The sequence below is a fragment of the Rhamphochromis longiceps genome, linkage group LG4 (genome assembly GCF_057381845.1).
Source record: "Rhamphochromis longiceps isolate RC_006_pf linkage group LG4, R_longiceps_female_GT1.1, whole genome shotgun sequence".
Classification (NCBI taxonomy): Eukaryota; Metazoa; Chordata; class Actinopteri; order Cichliformes; family Cichlidae; genus Rhamphochromis; species Rhamphochromis longiceps.
The window spans coordinates 3,521,149-3,534,331 of record NC_140560.1 but is presented as its reverse complement, the minus strand read 5'-3'; the positions used below and the strand labels follow the sequence as shown (position 1 = coordinate 3,534,331).

General features: G+C 43.0%; 2 protein-coding genes across 2 annotated transcripts in view; both read right to left on the bottom strand.

The window, feature by feature from the left end:
• The window catches only part of LOC146670826 (uncharacterized), a 411,199-nt gene that overhangs the window by 251,875 nt on the left and 146,141 nt on the right, over positions 1-13,183 (bottom strand). The gene's annotated exons all lie outside the window — the stretch shown is intronic.
• On the bottom strand, positions 18-11,661 carry rad23aa (RAD23 homolog A, nucleotide excision repair protein a). Its single transcript, XM_085402934.1, has 9 exons — positions 11,397-11,661; positions 10,401-10,562; positions 10,078-10,280; positions 7,748-7,791; positions 7,079-7,206; positions 5,750-5,837; positions 3,390-3,520; positions 3,145-3,306; positions 18-3,024 (listed from the first exon to the last, which is right to left on the bottom strand). Exons 1-9 carry the CDS (start codon positions 11,460-11,462, stop codon positions 2,911-2,913), a joined length of 1,098 nt encoding a protein of 365 aa, XP_085259060.1. The 5' UTR covers positions 11,463-11,661; the 3' UTR covers positions 18-2,910.

Here is a 13,183-nt window from a genome sequence, read left to right as displayed (position 1 = left end):
ACACACAGAGTCAGAGGCCTGAAAGACTGCTGATATTTAATGTAGCACAGCATAGTCTAAGATCATGTTGATGCTGTAGGACAGCTGTCAGTATAAACTGCCCTCACGCACACACAGGATGAGACTGCAGTTAACAGTTACCGTCTCCTTGCAGACCCGCATCAAGGTTTCCACACATCCCCACCTCACACACCACAAACCGGGGCCCCGTTCTCCGCGTGTGGACGCCTCAAGTCGTTCAAGGTTAGCTGATAATTTGATACGAGACCTGGACTGTTTCGGTTCTTTGAAGCCAGAGTTGTGGAATCCCACTTTTGCACTCATTTTCTGATCCAAATGTCTTAATAAAATCCATAACTGCATCTTTAAGCTTAACTGTATCTACGCATGACAAAAAACCCAAAAAGAACGCACAACCCATTAAAAGATAGACATCAGAATGACAATGTATCTTCTTAAACACTAAAAATCCTAAATTAACCTGCAGAACTATTTGAAAGCTACTGTGCTGATTGGAGTTCCGGCTCCAGCTCCACGCACTGAGAACTTCATCCGAGGTTATCAGTCCTCAGAATGCTTTCAGATGAAATTAACTGTGCGACAATTTGCTCTGTTTTAGCCTGATAGCAGCATGTAGCTGGTTTTAGTCACCCCACACGTGTGAAGAACAGGGCCCGGGTCAGCAAAGCTTCAAAACAGTAATCTGTAGTGGGTCATGAGCCCGTGTGCACATACGGTGGGTATGATGGTGACGATGGATCAGATCTGTTCCTCACATTGCTCCTCATTAGCTGCTCTGTGTGCACTGGTAGCCTTCAATCCAACCCGTGCACGCCTCCGTGTTGATCAACACTACTGCAAAGTAAGAGCACGGCCTTATGATCGGCGGCAGGTGTGCAAGGGCCAACATCTCAAGTGAGTTTGACTCAACTTCAGTGGGTTTTTGTTCTTAATGATAACTACACATTACACACGGTAACAGGAGGCTAGCTAATCAGACTATAAAGGGAACAGCAGCATGTTTCTCTGCGTGGCCCTCTCAGACTCCGTGTCACAACATTCAGACAATGACGGAGTGAATTTAGCATAACTGAATCTCTGCTTTATTCACGCTCCTATTTAGCCACATCACTTTAAATTCAGTTTGCCACAGACCAGGATGATTACAGGTCATCTGCTCCACGAGGAAGCTGAAGGCTTATTTGATTTCCAGACCTTTCCTTTCATTTTTTAGTGTCCGAAAGCTGATTTAGAAGGAAACTCAAATTTTAAAAAAGAAACTTTTGTAAACACCCAGACATGTCACTGTAGGTAGTAATCAGACAACGAGTTCACTTGTTCTTAAAGAGGAACTATCATGCTCACTTTTAGCACTGCATTTTTATTCTTGGACTCTGCTAGAGAGGCGACGGAAGACTCGCAGCTCAAAATAATCCTCATCTTAAACTAGACTCAAGTTTCCCCCAAGAAACAGAAGATCTGAGCAGCAGGTGGGTGGGGACGCCCCTCTCTGTGACATCATACAGAGCCAAGAGAAGAAAAACTGCCTGAAAGTGATTATTTAAAGCAGTCAGACACCTGCCTCATGTGTATATACACATGGATCGTTAGTTGAAACTCGTTGCTATGTTTATTATTCCATAATTTTAACACTACATAAATATGACAGAATAAAGGAAAAGCATAACAAGTCTACTCTGATGCAACCTGTTAGAAAAAGAAGAGGTGGCTACAAAGCTCTGCTAATTAACGCTTTAGATGACGCAGTCTTCTCTGAAAGTCTGTGAGTGAAATTCTTTAACATATAAATTCGCTGCATTAGGTCATTCATTCCTCGTGATTATTGTAGGTTTTTTTTCCTTCATGATTGTCAATTTAGACGTTTGTCTCTTCGAAAGCTTAAAGCCTCATGAGTATGAAGCGATGCAAAGCGATGATGGTGACCTGGCACTGCTAATCCTCGGCACGCACACCTGCCACCACAAATTAAAGCCGTGTTCTTACGGAGAACACCACAGATGTTTACGAGTAGTGTTAATTGGCACAAGAAGCTATCAGCGCACATAAAACCCTCAGATGTTTGAGCGGGCGGGCACAGTGTTTGCAGGGACTCCTGACTGGGCAGCACAAAGTGAGGAACAGGAAAAGCAGATACTCATTTGTCAGTTTAGTTCTCATGTGGGCCGATGGTTCCCAGCAACGTCACGTCAGACAGAGAAAACAAGGGGGGCAGCAAGAACCAGTCCATCTATGTTGTTCCTCCACTGTTAGCTTCCAACACACGAGCAGTTTATACACACACGCACAGACACACAAACAGGCTCGCACACAGATTACGTGCGGTGAGGGGTAACGTGCTTCCTTACAATCGCGGCTACAGCATTAACAAACTTAGAGAATGCCAGATCGATTACTTTTTCAGCTTAACTGTATCGCATCCATCTGCACAGGCATACGTGGACACACACGCAGACACGAGCACACACTCTCACTGCCCCGCCCCTCCCCCCCCACCCGAATGTTCACAAAGCGCGTCTAAAATCAAATTATAGATCTCCCCTAAACAAACCCCACACATTCCATTGGAATTCACGTGGATTTCATAATTCTTCCACTTTTTTTTTCTTCTTTAAAACCGCCCCGACCTTCCTGCACACAACCGTCGACCTTGTGTACTTGTAATCCCTCCGAAACCTAAACCCTCCCCCGTCTCCCCTTCCCATCCCCCTGCCCCGCCACCCCTCTTCTCCCACCCCCCTCCATCCTTCTCCCGTCACTGGCTTCCCCCCCTCCTGTTTGGGATGAGCTGAGGTTGTACAGTAAAATCTGGGGGTGCAGTCTTTATGCTGAGCTGAAGAAGAGGGGTGAAGGGTAGGAGGGAGGAGCAGGAAGGCAGTGACCCTCTGCCGTTCAGTCGTCTTCCAGTCCCTGGTTGAGGAGAAAGTTGGCCGCCAGGTTCTCGTTCTTCTCGCAGGCAAAGTAGGCCTGAATGACCAGCGCCTCAGGGAAACCCAACGCTTTTAACTGCTCCGTTGGAAGTCATGGAAGAGCAGAGGAAGGAGAAGAGGAAGATGGGCGTTTAAAACCAACCGCCTTTTTTTAATTAAAGAAAGTGCCGATGTTTAGCCTTTACTCTTCGCTCACCCTTTCAATGGCTTCCTTCTCCTGAGGTGTAACCTGGATGTAGTTGACAGGCGCGCCTTCCTCCCCTGCTGCCCCCATCTCTCCAACCTCTGGTGCATCTCCCCCCTCTCCCACTGGTTCGTTCAACATCTGGATAAACAGCTCCTGATGCTGACTGATTTGCTAGTTGGGAGAGGAAAAAAAGAAGAATTTAAAAAGCTTCTCACAGAGACGAGCAGCAGGAGGACTCGGACAGGCTGTGGTACCTGTAGAAGCTGAGGATTCTCCCGGCCTAGCTGCTGGAGGAGAGCGGGAAGCAGGGCGGGGTTCTGCTGGATGGCCTGTCTCATGTGCAGGAACTGGGGCTGAGTGCGCAGGAATGCAAGCGGGTTCTCTCCTAGAGCACAAAAAGAATGAGCAACAGTGAGAGTTTTGTCCTCTTTCAACATTTCCACCAGGAAACTTGTGCGAGCCTGCAGCTGTGACCCATGTGTGTGTTTGGGATTAGTTACATCAACAATGTTGCACACTATGACTGCAGCACGACCAGCTCAAACAGCTAATCACTTATTCTTTGATAGCAAAGACTGAACAGCTGTGCTGCATGCATTCATGTCCACAAGGACCGTGATGTCATTTTAACACCACTCTAGTTTTGCCTCTGCACACCACCAGCTCTGCACACCACCAGCTCTGCACACCACCAGTGGCTTTTAATTCAAATCTTGCATCTGCTCAAGCTGTCATGTAGTCACAGGTAGGGCTGGGCGATATGACCCAAAATTCATATCTCGATATTTTTTAGCTGGATGGCGATATAAGATATATATCTCGATATTTTTTTTAAGCCATAAAGTAAGAACAAAAAGAGTTCTTAGTCAAAGCTGTGTCCCAGATGTCACACAGGCACTTTTATTAACATACAGCACAGATGTACATGAAAAATTACTCAAAATTAAATTATGAGCATTCATTAAATAATAATGCTCCATAAATAAAAGAAAACAAGGTTGTTTTTGTGCCAAACAAAGAGCTCACAATTGTGCAGTCAAAATGTAAACTAAAAGACGCTGAGCGTAATAACAAAGACAGATTTCACAGCTGCTCTGTTCCCAAGTTTTACTGTGTGACTGATAGCCTGGAGTTTGAAATCCGCTTCATAACCACGTCTCTTACAGGTGCCATTTATGGTCCTTATACACACACAATACGGTAATATTACGTTGATGCACAGTACGTATCACTCCGCGAAGCTCCTCGGTAGCCGTAATGCGCCGACAATCTATCAAGCGGTGCAGCTCCGTAGCTTACCAAAGTCGTACTCAAACATTTTTGACAGATTGCTGAGCGCCGTGTACCACATAAAATCAGTTCGCGGCCATCAAGCACAACCAGAATTCATACATAAGGCGCGCTATCAACTTTTGAGAGAATGAAAGGATTTTAGGGTTAGCGCTGTTAGCTCGTTAGCGCGGTTAGCTCGTTAGCACGTTGACGCCGTCCAGCCCCACGCATGGGGCGATGCGCAGTAACTCGTTAACGGAGATTTGCCGTGTCCGTCTTGTCGCTGCCTGCACGTGAAGCGATGGGGGAGGAGGGGGAGTTGTATTCAGTGAAGGCGAGGCGGAGTAACGTTGCGTAGAGACAAAAGTGGACGAAAGAGAGGCAAACTTGCGGCTCCACAACTATAATTATAACGTAACATAGACTATATCGATATAAAGGATATTGTCACATCTTATATCTCGTATAAAAATATATCGATATGTTTTAAAAACTCGATATATCGCCCAGCTCTAGTCACAGGCCTCATTGGGCCATCAAACTAAGTCATTTGTCTAATTATTTTTGAGGATCTGAAGATGGACGACTGTGTACAAGTCACCCAGCCCCCCCACAATGAACTGAGGAATCTTTTTGTTAGATGATGTAATATAGTTACTGATTTTCAAAGGTCATCTTTTCCAGTCTTACAATTATTACCAAAAACCTTCTTCCACTCAACCTCCTCCACAGCATGCAGAAATGTACACGATCTATCAAACACTGAACCCTTGATGTATTATTAAACATTAAACATGAAGCGATGCCACAAGTCAGTACGTACAGCTTTACATTATGTTTGTAACTAATGACTTCTCCCATAATCCCAAACAAGCTGTTACAGCCTTGGAACAGGCTGCATAGTAAAGAGTGTATTTCTATCCATGCATGCAGATCCACGATGAGTCTCCTGGTAAACTAACTGGAAATCAGAAAGAGGCTACAGGTGAGCTGCAAGTCTGCAGTGATGTGATGGACGTGCAGGTTTGATGCCACCTAACAGGTTTAACAACACTTCATACAAGCCTGTGGTGGAGAACCGCTTAGCCACTACTGAGTCACGATGAGTCATCTTGCAGTGACAGTTATTAAGTGTAGCTGTGTCTACACCCCTGCAGCAGTCACACATTCCAGCGCTCTGGAAAAAATCGTATTTTTGACGCGAGACGTGTTTTTTCTACCTTTTAAAATCAAAGCTTACACAGTGCCAGTGACTGTGCTGTTTGTCACACAGCTGCCAGAGATGCACAAACACACTTGACACCATGTTTGTGTTTGGATCACAGCGAGTCGGATGCCCTACCTTCTGGTACAGACGGAGCTTCTGTGGTTCCAGATGTGGGAGCCTGCGCTGGGGGATTACTCTCCTGGACTGGGCTGCTAGGGATACCCTGCAAACAACAATACAACTGTCAATCACACCCACAGACATTTAAGCAGGCTAAGACCATTAAAGTCTACGGTCATACGGTCATTCTGCAATAGCCACGCTCTGTGGCACAAAGGCATATTTCACTCTTTATATACCACAACATCAACACAACAGCTAACAGCCACAACCAATAGTAGATATTCAAAGACATGTTTGGCAGTTAAAATCATCTATTATTTCTTGCCAGTTAGAAAGTACATCGACATCCTATGTTTTCACTCATAAATCAAATGCTACATTTTTTTAAAAGAATAAAAACATAATCAAAACATTGAAGTTTTTATTTGACATCATGCTTGAGATTTATCTGCCATATTGGACATAATGCAAACCAGTTGCTAGGGAAATGTGTGGTTGCTGGATGTCTCCAAATACTCTACAAGCTGAGCAGCAGCACAACGTGAGAAACTGACGCAAACCAGAGACGGAGAACGATGGCCTGTACAGTCAGAGCTGTTCCTAAGCGCTCCAGCAACATGTTTCCAAAGGAGCAACTTTCACTTTGAAGGCAAACTGTCTCCGCTTCAGGTTTATGTTGCACAGATTCAAAACAGCTCCAAGAGCAGCTGAACAGCACTTGTGTACACGTCTGTCACTTTCATTCACACTAGGACAGCAGCTATGTGCTACTGACCACTCAATGAATACTTGTCTTTCCCGAGGGACAGGTGGTTGCCAAGAGGTGACTGACCAGTGTGCAGGCCTGTTTGACGGGCTTCAGCAACATTTTCCCTCAGTACCAGTGGTTGCCAGATAGTCTCTAGGCCTGTGTGACTGCTCCCACTGTCACCATGAGTCCAAACTGGTTATTGGTCACATGTTTGCAAAACCTCAATACTTTTCCTGAGCCCATGTGAAGGATGAGTATTTCTGTCTGTTGGTCTGTTAAATTAGAGCTTACTGTAACTAATATTTGCAGAAATGCTCTGTTAAAAGACCAACATGTCTGTCTGTGCTGCAAACACCTGAGAGTGAGTCTCCTATACACACAGAAACAGATGAAAGCCATTTTAGCCGCACTTATGGCTACTGTGGCTGAATCACTCATCTCTGTATGCAAACATCTCCCTAGTGTCTCAGCGTCACCAGCAGCAGCAATGCAGCTACTGTGTTTTCATGCAGTATGCATTGTGGAGAGTGACGCCCACCACCTTGACTAGCTCGTGTTATAACGCCCTCCCCTTGATGTGTGTGACGTACAGTAAGAAGGTACTCCACGGCTCTGTGGGGGTTGTTGAAACTGGCCCGTAGCGCAGCCACAACTCTCTCCCTTTCATAGCCCATAGACATGATCTCCGTCAGCATCGCCTCATACTCCGCTCCGGTCACTGAAAGGGCACATGTAAACGTTTGAAACAAACATGGTATGCTTGTTTGCAAATCAACACATTTTAAAAAAAAATATCCTCTGAAATTTCATCAAACATTTATCGTACTGACAAATTAAATCCACTTTGTACAATCGAGACAACTTTCAGACTCCGAGCTTTTACCATGAAAACACTGAAATAGAATCTCAGCAAACTTTTTATTACAACATGGGTTTAAACAGAATCACTTTACGCATACACTCCCCTCTCTTATAATGGGAATCCCCCGTTACTCATAGGCACAACAAGAGGCGGCTTGCGTTTGTCAGAGCCTAAATATAGAAATGGCATGTAGCACACTGCAGCCAGTTAAGTCCCACTTTTACAACAGTAACAGCTTCTGGTAGTTCATGTAAGCGTTACACAACACAGGCTATTGTCTGTCTCTGTACAGTTCACTTTTAACAGCTACTTTTTAAATAAAGCTATTTCAATAAGACAGGCGCCAGCTGCTTTTATCCGATCCTGCGATGTAAGTCTGATAGCTTGCTTTACCTACCCAGCGTCGAGGATGCATCCAGGCCCTGACTTCCACCACTGGAGCTACAAAAAAGAAAGTTGGAGCGAGGGAAAAAATATACATTAGACAGGTTTCCTGTGATTTCATGTGAACGGAGGCTGTGCTGAGAGAGGCACCAGGCAATGGTGATGGAGGTGAGCTTGGTGATCAACATCTGTTCCATCCAATTAACAAAAAAACAAAACAAACAAAATCATACAGGCAACTGGATTAAAACACATTTACAAAAAACAACAACAAAACAAACACGAACAACAAAACCTCAGTTGCTTCTAAAAGCCTGTGGACTTGATGCCCCACAGAAAGTCTAAAATATAATATTCACTCCTATACGCTTGGCCTTTCTTAACCTTCCTCACAGCATTAGCAATTAGCCAAGAGAGTCCGCTGATCACGTAACGTCAACAAGCGGACATTTCTCAAACAACCACAAATTTCACAAAACTCAAAAAACACAAACTCTGGTGTAACTTCAGACAATTTTATCACCAACAACACTGGAGATAGAGCAAGTTCAGATTAGTCAGGAGGCTGCTGCATTAAACTGACTGACTAAGCAGGTAAGCTAACATGATGAGCATAACTAAAAGCTGGTTTTAATGCCCATACAACCAACTGTATGGCTCAGTCAGGTCGAGCTTAGGATTTCTTTTGGGTAACATTAGCTAAAACTTGTTTGCCTGATTTCAGGCATAAACACTAGACTTGAACTACAGTGTCTATGCCAGCTAATTAACCCAAAGCACAGGGAGGCGATCTTTCTAGCAAACCTTTTTTTAATTGAATTATCAGATAACAGTATAAATTTGATGCTACCAGATTCCAATACCAGTTGTAGCTAGGCTAACTGTAGCTTTTTTTCTTGCCATCGTTGCTGCTAGCAACTCACTCCCAAGTGGAAGTCCTAGTTAAAAAGCTTTTCAAATCACTAAATGAGTTATGATGCTAAATTATTTATTATACCACATAATGGTGCATAGTAAGTAACGGTAATAATTAGTGGTACACAGACAGTTGGGCAGCTGCAACTCTGTTGAACAGTTTATTCAAAGCCATTGTAAGTATGTAGATTTAACTATACATGAGTCCAGTACATACAAGCAGGTCAACTCCTGCTCAGACACACTGGAAATGTTTAAAATGGTTTTATTACAGACTAATCATGCACATCTTTTTCCAAGGTATGCCTGCTAAATACAAAGCATAACAATTTGGTTTGTAATTTAGCCAACTTATTGACAAACATGAAGCCTAAGAGCAGATCCCACAGATTTAGATTCTAAGCAGCTGAATGACGTACAGGAAAACACAGGATGACACGAGACAGAAAAGGGGATGGCTCGCTAGTTATCTGCAGCTGATCTTTGACCAAAAAAAAGACAGGATTGATTTCCACTACAAATCTCACTCTAAGAGAATTTCTATATTTGATGGTGATTCTCTTAAATTGATAAATAGAATTTTATTTTAGTCACCAGATGAGGCAGCCCAACCAAGAGTGTGTGCATGGGAAGCACTCCAGTTATGAGTTGTGTGCTCGGGTTAAAACCCTCCCTATTCATATCTTAAAAGTTATCAGCTGTGATATTGACTTGAACAAGTCCTATAATATGTTTTATTACTAAAATGTAATACCTACAGTTGTTTTCATTATTGATTAATCGCGCCGACTGGTTTCTAACAACCAAAGACGGTCGGCTGTATGTCTACAACCAGACAGATATCCACTTAACATGATAAACAGAAGCATTAATCAATGGCTTATCAGCTTGGAGAATTTAAAAAAGGAAAAAGAAATGACTAATTTATGATTGTAATTTCCCACCAATCACTTAATTAATGCACAGTTCTTACAGCTCTAAACATTTCTCACTTACATTCTGGAAAATATGATGTAGTGACATCATCCAGTTTTCTCCTTTATCAGAGTAAACTTTAATGATCAGCATGGCCAATTATCACGGGCAATATTTGCCATGTTTAAAGCTATTGGAATTATTACACTTTGACACATTTTCCTATAAAATAGTTAAGAATGTGCAGAGCTGGCTCTGATGCAGGCCTGAAAAGAGCAGGAGGCAGGACACAGGATGTTCAATTGCTAGCTGTGACTTTGCCTACACTCTTCTCACACTGGCACAAATTAGGTGCATTCAGAAACCAGACAGACTCTATAATATGACACTGGCTGGTTAAAGGCTGTTTAATGTCCGAGCTGTCCAGATCATACAATTATCTCCACTTAGTAGTGTCTACACGAGTTCAGCTGGCAGTGCAGAAAAACAGCTTTAGTAATAGAGAGAGTGTACCTAGCTGGTTGTTGTGGTTCTGTGGCTACGGCACTTGACTCCTCTTTGGCCTCCCCGCTAGGAATGGGGACAGCTGCAGGGGCAGGGGCTGGGGCTGGAGTTGGGTTTGTAGTCGGGGCAGCTGTTGATGTGGAGCCAGAGTCCTGTACTGGGGGTTTGGGTGCTTCTGAGACTGATGGTGAGGCTGCAACTGCAGGCTTAGCCTTTTGTTTATTTAAAAAAAAAAAAGTGCTATTAGACTATCAACATATTGTTAAATCTGTTTAACAAGAAAAGAAGCCAAATACACTGATGCCAGCCACAAGTATTAATTAGGATCTCACCTTGGACACCATCACTACAACAAAGTTCTTCTCATCAATTTTGTAGTCCTTAATTGGTGTGTCATCTTGCAAAATTTTCCCAGCATATATCAGCTTCTGCCCGGACACAGGAAAGTTGTCTTTTCCCCTTTCTGCTTCTATCTTCTCTTTCAAGGCCTTCACCTAATAATAATAACAAAACAAGAAACAAAAACCACCCCAGGACTCATTATTATCAATGACATGTCTTCCAGTGCTTGTAATACCAGAGGTTTAATATTAGATGGCCGGCTTTCCTTCAAGTCATTACAAAGCAGGGAGTCATCCTAGCTGACTTCAGCTTTAAAGTTAGGGATCCTAATGCTATAAAATGCAGTGGTCTATTTCACACCTGGTCTATTACGTGTTTACTAAAAACTAAATTTTGGAATGTCACAAGAATTATATCCACTGAGAGTATGCTCGTACTATTTCATTATAATATATCACTTAACAATGGGCCCTGCAACTACACCTTCGGATGTGAGGACATGCTAATAGAAAGAGTCAGTTTCTGAGTGAAGCTAATCGCAATTGGCAGTGTCATAGGCGTTAGCATTAGCAGTCACGAGCGTAGTCCACAGCTTGCGTTCATCAAAAAATATTAGATTTAAATCCTAACCCATATCACCCTTTAACAAAGAGTAGTAGCCACACCCGCGAAACAATATTTAAATGATGAAAAAAGTCGTTTAAAACTGTGTCGCTATGACTTTGATAATGGGCTACTCTGCTAGCTAGCTTGCTAACGCTAACTCATCACAGAAGTGAGGCGTCGCGTTGTTTTGCGGTTTCTTGTGGGTTGCCTCTTTGTAACGTGTGCGACTATTGCGAAACCTCCAGTCGAGTCTAGTTGTTAGTCGTTCTTTAATGTGTAATATAAATGAATGGAAAGCTGTCGGGTCTTCACGCAAAGCCAAAACACAGGTCCCGCAGCTAGCACTGTTAGCTTAAAGCACGTTAGCTATAGCCACTCACCGTTTGTTCGGGGTCTATCTCAATCTGAATAGTCTGCTGCTGCAGCGTTTTAAGTGTGATCTGCATGGTAGCGGCGACTGACGCTGGGTCAGAGGTGCTTCAAACGGAGAAACAGCTGCTCGCTAAACAGTTAATTTGTTTTTAAAGTTGGCGTTTCGGGTAAGATAACAACTAGCCGAGAAATGTGTGTATCCATGAGCATTCAGCAACTCGCCATCTTTGGTGACAAGTTGGTGGTGCGGCGAGGAAAGCTCCGCCAGAGATCTCGCGTTCACGTGCTCTGCTCCGTGACTATGGCAAGCTATGGGGTTTCTATCTACACAGTCAGCGTGTCCACATGGGACAATTATTATGAAAATATGGCCAATTAGAGTTACAACAGGTTAAAGTCAGAAAACTTCATGTTATTGTAAAATTTAGTTTATATTATCTGAAATGTGACAATAACATTAACGAACTGGTAGTTAAATAACATGGTTTTGTTGCAAATCAATTAAAATAAACAAAAGAATCAATCTTGTGATTGGGTCACGGCAACTGCTACAATAGTGAGCACCCACAGACCTTTTTAAGCAGCAGCTGTTTTTGTATGACAGTCTGTAAATCAAGCTGTGTAATGATTTCAATTCTGTACCTACAGAGAACAAAGCGTTTTAAACGTTTAGTAACACCTGTGGCGTGGATGCAGTGTGTGTCCGTCTGTATCAAACTATAAGCACAAAGTCCAGAACGCTTAATAATTACATTGGGCTCATGAAGAAAATATTCAAGTTGGAAATGCTTACTGACCTAAACACTCACCGGCCAGGTCATGACTTTCATGTCAATATGGACCAAAGTCTCTTAGGGATGTTTTCCAGCACCTTGTTGAATCTATGCCGTGAAGACTTAAAGGAGTTCTGAAGGGAAAAGGCGGACCCGGTACTCGCAAGATGTACCTAAGGACACGGTGAATGTATGTTCAATGAGAAGAAAATGACATAACAACAGTCAGTGGAAACCAAAACCATCAGCCCTTATCAGACTGGATTTAAATTATACCAATTATGGAAACTAGAAATTCTCCAAGTGTTCATTTTTTCTTTTTCTTTCTTTTGTTTTGTTTTTTGAACCATGAGAGAAGTACTGTCGTTGTGTCTATTATCCCATTATTAATAGATTACCGAAGATATCCAAAGTTTGCCTTTTGCATGGCCACTTTCCTGTGGTGCTTCGATTAGAAATCTACCACATATCTGAACACAAGTACACGAAAGATCCACTTTTTAACTCCTTATTGAAATTGAAATATTACGTAGAGTAACTACAAAAAAGGCAAAATACAATTCACATCCTTTAACATCCACCAGAGGGCGCTGCAGCTTCCTCTGGACCTACTTCCCAGGCTTTGCAGCGCTTTCAGATTGGCAGTGTCCCCAGCGTTTGGGCACAGATAGTTGTGCTACAATAACAGTCCCATATAAACTCAGCCCTGTATTGATCACAACTGTAAAGTTTAGTTACTCTATGTTGCGCATTGACAAAAACTACCTATAAGGTACACACACACACACACACACACACACACACACACACACACACACACACACACACACACACACACACACACACGGTGAAAGCAGTTTGGAGAATGGTTTGTTGGCATCTTGTTCAAACACACACTGCAAGCACGCAATATATCAGTAATCAGTGTAGTTTAGTGTTACAGTCACCAGAGGGCAGAGTTTGACCACTCCGAAACACATTCTGATTGAAATGAAGAGGATATAGAAAACATGGGACATTTT

What these genes read in the sequence shown, in the direction of transcription:
- rad23aa (XM_085402934.1), bottom strand. Translation starts at nt 11,462, where the DNA reads ATGCAGATCACACTTAAAACGCTGCAGCAGCAGACTATTCAGATTGAG. An exon ending in TTGTAGTGATGGTGTCCAAG is followed by an intron (nt 10,281 to 10,400) that starts GTGAGATCCTAA and finishes AATAAACAAAAG; the next exon opens with GCTAAGCCTGCAGTTGCAGC. An exon ending in GAACCACAACAACCAGCTAG is followed by an intron (nt 7,792 to 10,077) that starts GTACACTCTCTC and finishes TCTTTTTTGTAG; the next exon opens with CTCCAGTGGTGGAAGTCAGG.